Genomic DNA, 16012 nt, shown 5'->3' with positions numbered 1-16012 from the left:
AATAAACTCAGCTTCAGATATAAAAATATACTTCAGTGCTAATGTTTTGGATTTCAAGGTGGTGCTTTGAATCTGACCCAAATCTTGAGCACTTATAAAGATACTATACTTTTATAATTCGAATCTGTTTTTAAATTTTTTTTTCGAAGATAAGCCGCATTATTGGCTCAGTTTCCACATTAGAAAAGTCCTTTTGGGATCTAACCTGATCCAACATGACTGCTTCCGTCCCCCTTTCTGTTTGAGGGGGAGGAATGAAAATATAGTGGATGTGAGCAGCTTTGCACACATTTACACATTCACACACCACCTACCTGAGCAGAAATCCTCAGGAAGCTTCCTCTCTCTCTCAGTTTTACTCTGAATACAATTTTGGAACATTGTTTTTGGTGGATACAAATGCTTCATCGTATGGAATAATTTTTCTTGTTCAATCTGGATTATTTATTACATTTATTTTTTTCAGTGTGGTTTTGAGGTTGAAAGAAATTCCTGGATTCCTGGAAGTGGGTAAGTTTGGTGACATCTCATATGATTAAATGAAGTTATACAATTTGGTTTAAAGGCAAAAATTCCCTGCCAGCAATAATTGTTTTCTTTCACTTATGGAATGATTGCTGTGTGTGTCCGTATTCTCAATATAAAAGAACATGATTGCTCTTTCAATCCTACAGTGATTTACATTGTACAGTTATTTCTGGTGGGTTAAGCATCTCATATTTGTACAGTAAATTCAAACAGGAATATAATAAACTCTTTATTTCTTTGTTTCTTTTTGTTGATCAGTATAAGCATTAACTGTTCATGAAAATCGTTATGTAATTTAATGGAAGTGTGAAAAAAAGAATCATTTGAAGATGCATGAATCTATGGACAAATTTGCATTATATATATATATATATATATCTCTAAGATAGTGTGTGTGTGTGTGTGTGTGTGTGTGTGTGTGTGTGTGTGTGTGTGTGTGCAAATATTCCATTAAAATAATGACATGGGATGGTGATCTTTATGTGAATAAAAGCACTGGATGAATTAATACTAAATAATTAACAGATCCATATGTAAATATGAGCGACACACGTGAAGGGAAACGAATGCACACGTCTATTTTACACGTGAATCACGTGATTATTTATAGCTGCAGCTCAGAGATAATTTTTTTTTTAATAAGATCCCTACAAAGGATAGTTAGAGAAAGATATAAGGTATTGCATAATTTTTTCTTCTTCTTGTTCTTCTTGGTAGCGTGACTCGAACAATAATCGTTTGTTTTTGCACGTGAATTACTCCAGCACGTTGTTGCGCGCGCTGCAGGCTTGGCGCGTTTTCAAAGCCACATGCAGCTTTTTTGTGTTTGTTTTATTGTAGTTGGATCACACTGTTTCTCCACCTCCTGCTCTGCGGTGATGGATGCGCGGTGCCGGAGAATTTGACGAGGACAGGGTGTAGGGAAACACGGGTTCGCGGCCGGTGTCCGTGATGCGCACTCTAAACGGAGGCTCGCGCTACCTGCGCGCCGGATTCCTGGCGCTCGTGCTCGTCGTGCTCGACGCTCGGTGCGCGAGGGGCGTCGCGTGCCCCGCGCCGTGCGCGTGCCACGTTCCCACCGAGGTGCATTGCACGTTCAGATCCCTGAGCGTCATACCCAGTGGGGTTCAGGCAGTCGTGACAAGACTTAACATGGGGTAAGACCAACACACACTACTAGTCAACAGTTTGAACAACTACTAGTCAACAGTTTGAACACACCTTCTCCTACAGTGATGTTTTACATTAATACTGAAGACACAACAAATGGTTTTCAATTCCCAGGTATGTTTTGTCAGGAGTTCAGTTTCTTGCTAATGATTCAATTTTTTGCTAATGTACTTTAGACCATCAGTTGTTGCATATGAAAATGGTGATTCCAGAGTCAATGGCCCTATTAATGATCCTATAACTATTGTACAAATCCATATTATGGCAAGAAACACTCAATCCGAGTCAGTCAATCTGAAAAGTGTCAAGAAATGAACGTAAACTCTCAAGTGCAGTCCTAAAACGATCAAATGCTATGATAAAACACGTTCTCATGAGGACCGGCCCAGGAAAGGAAGAACAAGAGCTACCTCTGCTGCAGGGGATAAGTTTATTATAATTACCAGCCTCAGAAATTGCAAATTTACATCAATGCTTATTGACAGTGACGTGCATGAGTCATAGTCAATTTTGACTACATCACTTTTACTTCAAAAGAAACAACAAGCAAACTTTCCTTTATTTTGTCCAAATTTAAGATTTGTGGTTTTATCTGCTGTGTCTTTGTTAGACGTAGAGAGGGTGAATGGACAGTTCCTGAATGTGTGGTTTCCACTGTGACGCATGTATGAGGTATGATGGTGTGCGGGTCCTTTGCTGGTGACACTGGTGGTAACCAGCATGGCTACCACAGCTTTTTTGCAGTAACATGCCATCCCATCTGGTTTGTATTTTCGGGGACCATCATTTGTTTTTCAATAGAAAAATGACCCCAAACACATTTCTAGTTAATGTAAGAACTATTTGTTCAAGACAGTAAGTGTTCGAGTGTTGTATCAGAAAACCTGGTCTCCACAATCACCCAATCTAAATTCATTTGAGATAGTTTGGGATGAATTGGATCAGAGAGTGGAGGAAAAGCAGGAAAAAAAATACTTAACTTCTCTGGGAACTCTTTGTTTTGTTGGAGAAACCAAGGTGACTAGATCATTAAACTGACTGAATGAATGCCAAGCTGTAAAGCTTTCATCAAAGCAATTGAAAATATAAAACATATTCTGGGTTATTTAACACGTTTTTGTTGACTACATAATTCCATATTTGTTGTGTCATAATTTCAATGTCTCCGTTATTAATATACAATGACGAACCAATATAAATAAAGAAAGCCCATCAAATATGAAGGTGTCCAAACTTTTGTCTGATACTGTATATAGTGAGAGACTCTTTATTGTTGAATCTAACTATATTCTTATCCGCAACCAAAACAAAAAATATATATATTTATTTATTTATTGTTTATGTAAGAGCCATTTTTTATGAAAATGTCCCCACAAACATAGAATTATGTGACAGTTTTGACATTTTGTCTCTATTTTTCCAACTTTTATTAAAGCAAAAGTCTGTGCTCACATACCTTGAAATACGTTTGTGGACATAAGTGAAAGTGAAGAAGGAATAATTTAAAGCTTGTTGACAAGTTTTGCATCCAAGTTGTTTGTCTTTTTAGGTACAACAGCCTAACAATCCTAAAAGAACATGACCTGTCAGGTCTGGAAAGCTTGGAGTTGTTATTGCTGCACAGTAACACTATCCAAACGATCGAGGACAGGGCGTTCAGCGACTTAAAGTCTCTGCAGGTAAAAGACAGTTCTTAAACCCGTAGGACTCTGATGTGCTAAAATGATGATGATGATGCTTGAGACGTGGACATATGCAGTTCAGCTGTTTGATTCCTGACACATTGCGACGACAAGCACAAATAAATCTTGGAGCTGAAACACAACACTTGGACCTGTGGCTGTTTGTTTCCAAAAACAAAGCGAGCGTATTAAATAATGGTCAGATAATAAAATGAACCAGACGACAGATGAAAGGATGACTCATTGATCTGTACATTCCAAACCCAGAAACCAGAAATATTATTAATGTTTGAATTGTCACAGAGCTTTAATTTGAAAAGATTGTGAAATTGTTTCCATTTGCAAGAATGTGTTATTGAATAAAGCGGTCATTATATTACACTATTAGTATAAATGTCCATAAGTTTTTCGCTTAGGAATGTTTGAACTGGTGATGTTTTCCAAGATAAGATGCATTGCAAGTACTGATTGTAGTACATTTATTGAATATTTTGTTTCCCAGGAATCTTATTATAACATAGATACTAATATCTTATAATCATAGACCAAAACTCAGGTAAAACCAGGACATGGACAAAAAAAACACAAACATAAGATCACAAAAAGATCACTAGGATTCTACTGAGCAAGCAAATGAAATAAGAATGACGGTGGTTTAATTTTGAGTTTCACATTTGTAATTTGTCATGTAAGTCAGCTGAGGTAAACTTTGACATCATTTCCAACCACAAACCCATTTAGATGCTACACTAGCACAAATAAACTGCAGCTTACTAATGCAAGAAACATGTGCAAGACCTCGAAAACAAATAACAAACAGGGCCGACCCAGGGATAGAATGAACCAATATGTTAATGCAAAATCTGTATCTCAAGATTTAGGGATTATTTCATTAATGGAATAAAATAAAGATAAAATAGATTAAGAATGATTTACCCACGAGTTCTGTATGTCAGGTAAAAATAAAGTGTTTATAAAATTAACTGTATGCAATGCAAACTTCATAATTTTGTAACCTTGATTTAGTACTTTGTAGCGTCATTAAGTTCTGGATCATATTTATGTTTTGTAAAAAATAAAAGGATATTCTGGATTAAGTGTTATACAGTTAGATAGTGATTAATGTGGTTACAACTAGGACTATTCATGCTGCAATATGTTGGTAATATACAAAATATTATTTTAATGAATGTCATTTGAAATGTTACAGTACTGGTGGGTTTAACATATTCTATTTTTAAATATTCCCTTGAATTTCATTGTTTTTGCATTACATTAGTCCATATTGTGGTTCCATTTTTTTTTCTGGCAACATGAAGGTAATTTGCATATGAATGTTGACACATGCAGAAAACCTGCTTGTACCTGTGTAACTGTGAATACATGTAAATATTAGCATAACATTGTTATATCTTTACATCAATTTAATACTGTTTAATATGAGTTTATTTATGATTTTGCTTCCTTAGGTATTAAAAATGACTTACAATAGAGTCAAAGAGCTCCGCAAAGAGACATTTCGAGGCCTGGACAATTTGTTCCGCCTCTACATGGACCATAATTCCATCGAATTCATCCATCCCGAAGCTTTCTATGGCCTCAGGTCTCTACAGTTGGTCAACCTTGAAGGCAACGCACTCCAACAGCTTCATCCAGAAACTTTTATAAATCTAAGATACAACCAGATATTTAAAATTTCAACTATCAAGACCATATATCTATCAGAAAATGCACTGAACACTCTACCAGCTACATTGTTCACCAGTTGCTACCAGCTAGAGAATCTCTTTCTTAGTGGGAACCCTTGGTCATGTGATTGTCAAATGGACTGGCTTGCAGCATGGATCAAAAGGAATCCAGGTATGGATAAAAGAGCCCTTTCCTTTTGCCATTGACTATTGTATATATTAACCGCATAACACTGATTGATCGCACAATTGTAAATGCTAGAGATTTAGACTATCAGCTGCTTTTTAAAGTGCATTACAGGAACATGTTCTACAGCAAACAAGCTTTCACAGTACACATCATGTTTAAGGCAGAACTTGTTATCTGTTGTTCTCACTTTGTTTCTTTTGCCTAAAACATATTATTTATATATATTTACAGGTGTCCTGAAATGTAAAAGAGATAGGAAGTTTTCTGGAGAACAGATGTGCCCCATCTGTAAATTTCCACGTACCTCCAGAGGCAGCAATATAATTTATATGCCAAGTCAAGCCTACACATGTTCTAAGCCATGGATTTGTTCTCGTTCGAAACAGAGAAATATCACAATGGAAGAGAACGGTTATGCCCCAGTCCTTCCCAAAGACTTCATTGCTCCAATTGGGATGATGGAAATGAAAGTGTCGGACCAGTATAACAAGGATGCCACCGTTTCGTGTGTTGTACAGAGGCCAGGGGGTTTGGACAACTTGAATGTAAGCCATGGAGTAATAAGCAATAATGTTACAACCCTCAGTGCAACTGTGACTACATCACTCGTTTGCAGTATTGATCATGATCACATTCGGCAACTTTGGGGCATCTTGGCTTCTTACAGTGACTCCCCAATGATACTTGAGCGGGATTTACTTCTCTCCATGTCACCAGAAATGAGCTACAAATACAAGCAAGCGAAATCAAATGATAGTGAAATCTTCACAGAGATTGAGGCGGAAATGAAGGCAAATCCTGCATGGTTAATGCAAGGTACCATTAACTTACAGCTGGACCTTACCACCACCACATATTCAACACTTCATATTAAATATTTGTCCAATATTGAAATGAATATTGAAAGCAACAAATTGAGAAGAGACCGATTCAGTTGGACTATGATCAAAAAGCACAACCAGACTAAGACTGAGTTTTCAGTACTTATTGGTGGTGTGGCTGAACTTAATTGTGAAACCTATGGTGATCCCAAACCCTCCATAGAGTGGATTTTACCAGAGGGAATCAAGGTGCGTGCGCCATATACTACCGAAGACCGGAGGATAGTAATATTAGACAATGGGAAGCTAATTTTAAGAGCAGCAGATAGCTCTGATGCTGGTATTTACCACTGCATTGCCACTAATTATCTAGATGCAGATGTGCTTTCATTTAGGATCACGGTACTGTCCCCAGATGTTGAGGAGGAAGATATCAATGGAGTTCGTCTTTCACTTCCTGTGGGTGGGAGTTTAGTTCTTGATTGTGAAACAAATGGTACCCCACAAGCCTCTGTACAATGGATATTTCCAGACCACACAGTTATGGATCAGTCTTTTGGAAACAGGAACCTGTACCCAAATGGTACTTTAGCAGTTCATCCACTCACTGAAAGAGACAGGGGTTTTTATAGATGCTTAGCTGCTAACCATCTCGGGGTCGATTTATTAGCCTCTCTAGTCACTGTGTCCAGCGATAGGTCAAAAATTGTGACACTGGCCAGCGTAGATGGGTCTGGTGATGATGTACCAATGGACACAGAGGATAACCCTGTGCTTTACAATGAAGGTCCTTCCAGTAGAGTTAGTCAGGAATCAAGGACAATTACTTCAGATAGACCGTACCCTAGACACAGGCTCTCACTTCGCCATGGAGTACCAACAAACAGAAAGGGAGGTAGCAGACACAAGGGGTGGTCTAGAAGGGTATTTGACAAAGCATCCCGGAGAGTAGACCCTGAAAGATTAGCAGATTATATCAAGAGATCTCAAAACAAGAAATCAGAGAAAGATAAAGTTGGCAGTATGAACCCACTAGATAAATCACAAGGTAATGGTGGACTTTCTCTTGATGATGAGACAGGTTCAGGGTATATAATCTTGGATGGTGATGTTTCCATGCCAGATCAAGCAATATCAAGTACAGAAAATCCAGAAAATATATTTGTTAGTGTTATGGTAAAGAATGATCAGAATAAGGCAGATGAAATTAGAGAGGTACTTAGAGATAATCTGAATAATGTTATGACCACAACAGAAAACATGAGAACAATCACAACAGGTTCCTACTCTTACACAGATATCAGCCCAATGGTGCCAAGTGTTACTCTGAGCAATCATGAATTTCAAAAAGATGAGACAACACCTCTTAGAACCACCCAAAGTCATAAAGTTGCTTCTAGTAGTAGCAAATCCAACAGTGCAGAACAAAGTACAAACCAACATTTGCAACCATTTGGTGTAAAATTTGAAATGACTGAAACCATGGATGAGATGGAACTTCAGTTTTCTGGGGATATGCCAGAGACTGCAACTGAGGTACTGCCACACTTAATTTCTCAGGTCCCTAATGTGACACCAGTATTAGATCGACCAGCACAAAAAGTAAACCCAGTGATACACACATCCACAGACTCTGAGAGCCAAACCACTTATACAGCAGTCACTACAACAGAAAGAAAACATAATGAGATCACTTTGCATACTACTCAGAGAATCAAGTCTCCTCATCTGCCCCCTGGATCTACCATTATCTCCCATCAACAAATACACATTATTCCTCCCAGTAAAAAGCGACCAGGAAGGAGACAAAAAATGTACGGTAGACGCAGAGTTATTCTGCCAAATAGGATTACGGATATACAGACTTTATTGGATAAGCTCAAAAAGCCATCTGTAGAATCTACTGTCCTATGCCGAACAGAACTGACCACAAATTGTAGTAGTGAAAAAGAAAGAATATCTGCTGTAAAATCTGAAACAAAAGATTTAATTAGCAGATTGCCAACCTCTTCGTTAATAAAAACAGAAACACTCAACACAACAACCCTAAACACCCTATTTATTTCTTCATCAGTGCTGTCTACTAAATCTACAGGGGGTCAATTAATGATCAGTGAATTTGTTCGTTCTACAAATGTCACTGAGCAAATCTCTACAAAAAATCCAATGGAAGACATTCCAACCAGTGCTGCAACTACAAAAACCAAGGCTTCAAAAGTCATACAGGGAAAGATACCATGGCATAGATTGTTCGGAAGCAAAGAGGGTCAGCGGGAAATTCTTAAGAGACTTAGAAAACCAGCCAAGCCATCCGTAACAGTAAAGAGCACAACAACAGTTAAAACCATGACCACAACTGCCCCTTCAAGGCCCATAACTACCCTACCTACAGCTGAGTCAATGGCTATGCCAATGACTGCCGTACCTCTTATCACACAAAGAAATCAAGACAGTTCATGGATATCATCTGATAACTTATCAGGATCGTCAAAAGTCACAGAATCACAGAATTCTTTGAAAGACATGACTTCGTTGACAACTGCCAGTTCCCCCAGCAAATACCAGAAAGCAACAGTAATGTACACGCCAGTAACTTCACCAACATATGTATCCATGGTATTGACGCTTACAACATCCCACATAACCCCAATTTCACCATCCCAAACAATGACTAAAACAACATACAAAGATGATACAGTTGAGTTGTCAGGCGCTTACTCTGGTGGGTCTGGGGGATTTGGTGGTAGGTCTTGGAGAAATCCAAAGCCAGGTTTCCAAAAACGACGTTACAGAGGAAGACGACCAGTTAAAAAAACAACCACACAAGCTTCAACTACCAAACCTGCAACATTAGAAACCACCTCTTTAACACCACATACAATTTCAAGAGTAACCAAGCCTTGGTATATATCTACTGTTGAGCTTCCAAGGTCCACTATACAAACATCATCTAATTTATTAGACTCTGACAATAAAGAATGGAGAAGCATAGCCAAACCGACCAGCTTTCCAAAAACTATAACAAGTAAATCTTCACCCACACATAGTTTAACTTATACAGCTAATAGGGCAACACCATACATTATACCACAGTCAAAAGTTCAGAAACCCAATGAAAGAATTAACACAAATAAAAGTATCACCTCAAGAAGAGATGGAAGGTATCAAACTCAGAAACCTGCTATTCACAGAGTCAGACAGAAAACCAGAAACAAGGACCGTCTTAAACAACCAGCAACAACTGCTTCGTCTGACACTAAAAAGATTAGTACTGTGAGGACACTAACCTTCGACACAGTGACTGTTGTTACAGCAGAAGAAAACAAGATCACTTTATTTCCATCCAACAGTGGTATTTCTAATGAAATTCCAAATACTTATGATCACACCATAGCGTATGATACTATATCATCTACTACCAAAGGATTTGAATCATCTACAAAGGATGCAACATCTAAGCCAAGAATTGTTGGGGGACATGCAGCCAGTTTTACAGTTGAGTCAAACTCTGATGCTTTCCTTCCTTGCAAAGCTACAGGCAACCCTGAACCTGCTATCAGCTGGAAACGGTTCTCTCCAAGCACAGGTATCCATATTCTAATTTAATTTTTTTTAATGAAATTTTTGAATGTCAGGTAATATTTAAATCAAGGTTGTGCTATTATGCATTTGTTTCATTTCTTTGATTTAATGTCCTTTCTCTTTTCATTTTAGGAACTACATTGACCATTAAAGGTAAAATGGGTAAATTTGAGGTGTTCAGGAATGGAACATTTTTTATCCAGAATGCAAATGTCAAAGACAGAGGACAGTACCTTTGCCTGGCTGAGAATGCTTATGGGTCTGACAAACTCACTGTCACGCTGTCAGTGGTAGCTTATCCTCCTCGGATATTAGAAGCAAAGGTTCGAGATATCAAAGCACACTCTGCTGAAATAGTTGAGCTGAAATGCAAAACAGAAGGTAGGCCGGTGCCGGTTGTGTCATGGATTCTAGCAAACCGCACTCAAGTCAGGGGTCAAAACAACGGTCGTGGGAGAGTAACTGTTACACCAGAAGGTACTCTGGTCATCCAGCAGCTGTCGATATACGATCGAGGTCAGTATAAGTGCATTGCAAGTAACCCAGCCGGAATAGATACAGTGACTGTGCATCTTCAGGTGGTGGCAGCTCCCCCTGGCATTTTGGAAGAGAAACGGCAACTGGTGACAGTTGACGTCAGGCAGAGTGTATGGCTGCCTTGTACAGCACACGGAGACCCTCAACCCACTACCCACTGGGTTATAATGGATGGAACAGTCGTAATGCCACTTCACACTAGCTCCAGAGTGTACTCATTTCCTAACGGCACCCTTCATTTGAAAAACCTGGATGTCTCTGACAGTGGAAAATATGAATGCATTGCTACAAGTTCTACAGGATCTGAGCGGCGAGTAGTCACGTTATCTGTGGAAAACTCGGAAATCGCCCCCCAAATAATTGAAACATCAGACCAGAGGACCGAGCTGGCATATGGTAGCCAACTTCGTTTAAACTGCTCTGCAACTGGCATTCCCAAACCCCAAATACTTTGGAGACTTCCATCCAAAGCGCTTGTAGACCAGTGGCACAGGTAATAAAGACAAATTTGACATGCACAATCATACAAAATTGTTTATTACCAAATATCTTAATTTAAAAGGTGACATTTTAGTTTTAGAAGCACTTTTTTATTGCTGTGCCTTGATGGCCTTGATGGCATTTTGAGTAGTTAGTCAAGTGTCAGAGACACAGCTTGGTTCTGGTCTGAAGAGTTTAAACTATAAACCACTTAGACTTAAAATACTTGACCATTTTGTATGGAAAGGTGAAAGACATTTTTTACACTGAAATATTTTTTTTTTATTATTGTTTGAATCATTTATTAATGTTTGAATCATCTGCAAAAATTAAACCGGAACTGTTATTGTTGCACATACACAAGAAATATACATATAAAAACCTTAAAATGTCTACATATAGACTGTCCAGGACTGCTGCATTTTACTTAAAATATGCATGTTCTCGTCACATTAATGGTTTACAACCAGCCACAGCTTACGTTTATGGCATTTGGCAGACAGCCTTACCCAGATAGACTTACATTTTTCTTATTCACACAAGTGAGCATCTATGAGAATAAGGTCCTTGTGCAGGGGTCTAGGAGCAGCTATCTGGTGGGGCTGGAAATTAAACTTACAACCTTCAGATCCAAAGGGCAATGCCTTTATCACTAAGCTACCACTTCCCCAAAGCTTATACTGAAGCGTTTAAATATAGATGTACCAAGCAATTGCCTAATCATTTATTTTTTTTAGTAGTTGTGGTTTACAGTTCAAGGAGACCTTTCATTGTAATAGACTAGCTGTTGTGCATTAACCTAAGTAAATATAGAAAGTATGATTTTGAAGAATGATTTCACAATGATTAACTAGAATAGAAGAATGAGTCGGGTCTCACTTATCACTTGTATTATATCAGTATTATCCTCTTTCTTTTTTACAGAATGGGCAGCCGTATACAGGTACTGGAGAATGGCACACTCATTATTAGATCCGTGAGTGACAAGGATGCTGGAGACTACCTTTGTGTTGCACGCAGCAATGCTGGAGATGATCTACAACTAATGAAAGTCTCTGTGTCCATGAAGCCAGCTAAAATTGAAACCAAGTTTTTCAGGAAGAAACAGGTACCATATGGCAAGGACCTTAAGGTAGACTGCAAAGCTTCTGGTTCCCCTGTACCAGAGATCTCATGGGGATTGCCAGACGGTACAGTAGTCAACAATGCTCTTCAATCCGATGGCAGAATTGGTAGTCGATCCAAACGTTATATATTGTTCGATAATGGAACGCTTTACCTAAATGAGATTGGGATGGATGAAGAAGGCGACTATACCTGTTATGCAGAGAACACCTTAGGCAAGGACGAAATGCACGTTCACATCACCGTTGTGAGTGTAGCACCTCGAATACGCCCCTCAGCCCTCTCGTATGCCAAAGTCAAGCCAGGAAGAAGCGTTCGCTTTGACTGTGAGGCCATTGGGGAACCCAAACCCAAGATTCTGTGGATGCTGCCATCCAGTGACATGATTGCTGCATCAAATGAACGATACCTGATGCATGTCAATGGATCTCTTGATATCCGTAATATAAAGTTAGCTGATGCTGGAGAGTATCTTTGCATAGCTCGCAATGCTGCAGGTGATGATAGTAAAGTGTTCAAATTGGACATGGATGGCAATCCACCCATCATCAATGGCTATTACAAGAACAGGACAGTCGTTAAGGATACAGCTGAAAAGTATTCAAGGAAGTTAATCGATTGCAAAGCTGAAGGAGACCCTACACCAAAGATCACATGGATAATGCCAGACAATATCTTTCTCCCAGCTCCTTACTACGGAAGCAGAATTATCGTCCACTACAATGGGACTCTAGAGATCCGCAATGTAAGACCAACAGACACTGCAGAGTTTATATGCATGGCAAGAAATGATGGGGGTGAATCTGTCATGGTAATACGCCTAGAGGTTACCAACCAACTCTTGAGGCCTATCTTTAAAAACCCTTTTAATGAAAGAGTGGTGACTCGACTAGGGAAGACTACAGTACTTAACTGTTCTGCTGATGGAAATCCACCTCCAGATATGATTTGGACTTTACCCAATGGCACCCAATTGACTGGAGGGTCTAAGAGGGGATCTCAGTATCACCTGGGTAGTGATGGCACATTTGTCATATTTAATCCAAGCAAAGGCGATGCTGGCAAATATCGCTGTGCTGCAAAAAACAAGGTTGGATACATTGAGAAACTGATTATTTTAGATGTTGGACAAAGGCCTTACATTCTAACACGGCCAAGAGGGATTATCCGCAGCGTGTCTGGAGAACCCCTGTACCTCCATTGTTTGGCTGATGGAAGCCCTCGTCCTAACATCGTATGGACTGTGCCCGGAGGACAAGTCATAAGTCACTCTCAGATAACCGGCCGCTACCAGCTAATGGACAATGGTACGCTGGTCATCCATCAGACCAATTTACACGACCGTGGGAATTACATGTGTCGAGTAAAGAATAACGTCGGGGATGCAGTTCTAACTGTGCCCGTTATTATAATCGCATACACTCCTCGCATAACTAATGGACCCCCACCAAGTATAAGGGCAACAACGGGCACTCCAGTGCAGCTTAACTGCATTGCTGTTGGAATACCGAAACCAGAAATCACCTGGGAATTACCCGATCGATCTGTTCTCTCCTCAGCAGGAAAGGGACGTTCTTTAGGCAGTGAGATACTCCATCCACAGGGCACACTAATAATTCAAAAGCCAACAAGAGCTGACTCTGGCCCTTATAAGTGCTTCGCAACTAATCATCTTGGGACAGACACCAGAGTCACATATATGACAGTTATTTAAACCAGGCAATGAACAGCCACCAATGCTTTTGGAATCTTCAAGACAGTTATCAGAAACAAAACACTCCTCTGCATATTAAATGCTGTTGTGGCATAATTCATAATTTAGAGGGCTAGCAGTAGTAAATGGTTTACATGTATTTAACCATGTATCATTTGAAAATGTACTTGGATGGTATACCAAGAAAGATGGTGAGTATGGTATTGACTAAATAGATTTGCTGTTTAGAAAGTCCAAATGTTGAATTTTTGAAAAGATATGTGATACTAACCTCAGGTGCTAATGCATACATGTTTTTTTTTATTATTTTCTCTAGATATTAAGTATTATAGTAAACAGCTGACATCGATCACCTTTTCCATATTTTTGTAATACCATTGATGTTGATGTAAAATATTTGACATTTATACTGTATTATTTTAAGACTGAATTAATATATTTTAAAGGGAAAAGATTTCACAGATTTTATGTGATTGATAGTATAGGTCACATGGCCTTACACAGATAGCAGTCTCGGTTTTATATTTTAATAAAGAATTAACAGTGTTTCAAAAGCCATATAAATGGCTTATGAGTTCTTTTCATATCAGTCAGTTGTGTTTCATATTTATGTGACTTTTATACTTCATAATTTACTGCATTTTCAATTTGCAGTTTGTATTTAAGATGTTTTTGCAAATATATAGTATTAAAACCTGTATATACATAAAACAATTGTTAAGATTCATATATACTTGCCAGGTTGCTAGATATGATTCCTAATCTTTTGTGGAATGTCAATTTACTTTACTTGTGGAGCCATGATCTCATCCAGAATACTTTTCCAAATGTTTCATTACATTTAGAGATTGATTGACAAATGTATTACTATTTCTATTTCTTATTTCTACATATTAATAGACAGGGGGATGGATACTTATATTTAAAGTACTTTTATCTCTTAGGGTTTAATTGTAAAGGGATGTCCATGTGTTACCATTATAACATAATGAACCAGTCAGCTCCTTTTTCCCTTCTACATTATTACAAAACAATTTGCACAACATTTCTGCACTGTTACACAGATGTGTACCAATCATTTTATACTGCACATTATTCCATCTTCTGCCTGCAGTTTATTGACTCTTCAACAGTTCATTGAAAGTTACTGTTGAACTTATATTTGGGATTATAAAATTCAGTTTTTCTTATTTTGAGGCAAAAAATGTGGTCCAAAAAACACACACCAGTCAAGCTGGAAAATTCCCTAAAGACTGGAATGTTGAATTGGTTTGTAAGCTAGAGAAACTGCTAGCATATGTTCACAAGACCAATCAATCAGCAATTAGCTGGTTTTGGCAAGATGCATTGTGTACCAAACAGTCATTTGGGGTAGGTTATGTAATCCTGCCTAGAAAAGCAAATCACTCATGAATTGTTTTTGTTGGTTTGTATCTTTCTGTTATTTTCAGATCACTAGCTTTTACGCATTTACAGTGCAAAAAAACGAAATATTTGTTTCTTTATGGTAAATAATGTGTATGTTTGATACCTCTAAAATATTCTCTATTTACACATTTGGTATATGCTTTTATCGAGAGAGTTGTACAATACAAGCTTACCAAAGTGTCTGGGACCTGAATTTACAACCTTTTGGCGAAAAGCTCAAACAACTTACCAATGATCATGGGTATTCCAAGATTTTAACATGAAATAAAAACTGATTTTTATGCATATTATGTAAGTTTGTTAGTAGTAGCACTGTTTTCCTTGAGTGGCGGGTGAAACCAAGTCGTTAGCTTAGCTCATTATAATGAGCTCATCTGGGCTGAATTAGCCAGTCTTTATGAGCTTGCATTTTGTAGAGCCTTCCTTGCCTAAGAGCAAAACAGAAATTAAATACAGAAACTATATGTTCAACCAAAAGATTTAAGACTTAAAAGAGTTATTAAAAATAATACTGTGAGGTCATTCAGATGTCACAGGGATGTTTGGGTATTCTTGGCAACACCTGTTTAATTTTTTTACTTTTTTTGTTTGATCCAGTTTTAATTAAATGAATAAAACTGCCAAAAATATGTTTTTTTTATGTTATATGTTAAATGCGCTCCCCTGAGTAAGGCCTGGCTAATGGATCCCCCCTAGTTGGATTGAGTGTTTTTGGGATTCCAGCTGGCTACAACACAGCACATTATAAGAAAAATGGAAAAATAAAACGTGCCCATTTCCCTCAAAGGCTCTTTCTAAAACATGTCATATCTGATAATTCTCCAATACAGTTTCTTGTCCAAATTCGGGACAAACTCTGACTAAGTCCTTAAAGACCTTTAATAACTCACTGTGTGTCTCTTTATCTAATCTGATGATCCCACCTAATATGCTTATTTTATACAGGATATTTTTAGCTTTTGTATGTGTCATACGATGTGTTCAGTCAGTCTTCTTCATGCAAAATATTAATTTGATGAAAAGCAACCCCAATTATATTACATTTAGCGAATATTTATATAGAATTG

At 38.2% G+C, this 16012-nt stretch overlaps 1 protein-coding gene across 1 annotated transcript; it reads left to right on the top strand.

Annotated features, from left to right (window-relative positions):
* Window positions 1-306: 306 nt before the first annotated feature.
* Window positions 307-15574, top strand: igsf10 (immunoglobulin superfamily, member 10). Its single transcript, XM_083525403.1, has 7 exons — window positions 307-510; window positions 1369-1685; window positions 3248-3377; window positions 4850-5240; window positions 5490-9665; window positions 9794-10691; window positions 11603-15574. The coding sequence occupies exons 2-7, from the start codon at window positions 1480-1482 to the stop codon at window positions 13515-13517; spliced, it is 7716 nt and encodes a 2571-aa protein (XP_083381529.1). The 5' UTR covers window positions 307-510; window positions 1369-1479; the 3' UTR covers window positions 13518-15574.
* The last annotated feature ends 438 nt before the right edge of the window (window positions 15575-16012 follow it).

Source organism: Silurus aristotelis (assembly GCF_946808225.1).
Source record: "Silurus aristotelis genome assembly, chromosome: 22".
Classification (NCBI taxonomy): domain Eukaryota; kingdom Metazoa; phylum Chordata; class Actinopteri; order Siluriformes; family Siluridae; genus Silurus; species Silurus aristotelis.
The sequence above is the reverse complement of the archived record's forward strand: the minus strand, read 5'-3'. Positions and strand labels throughout refer to the sequence as shown.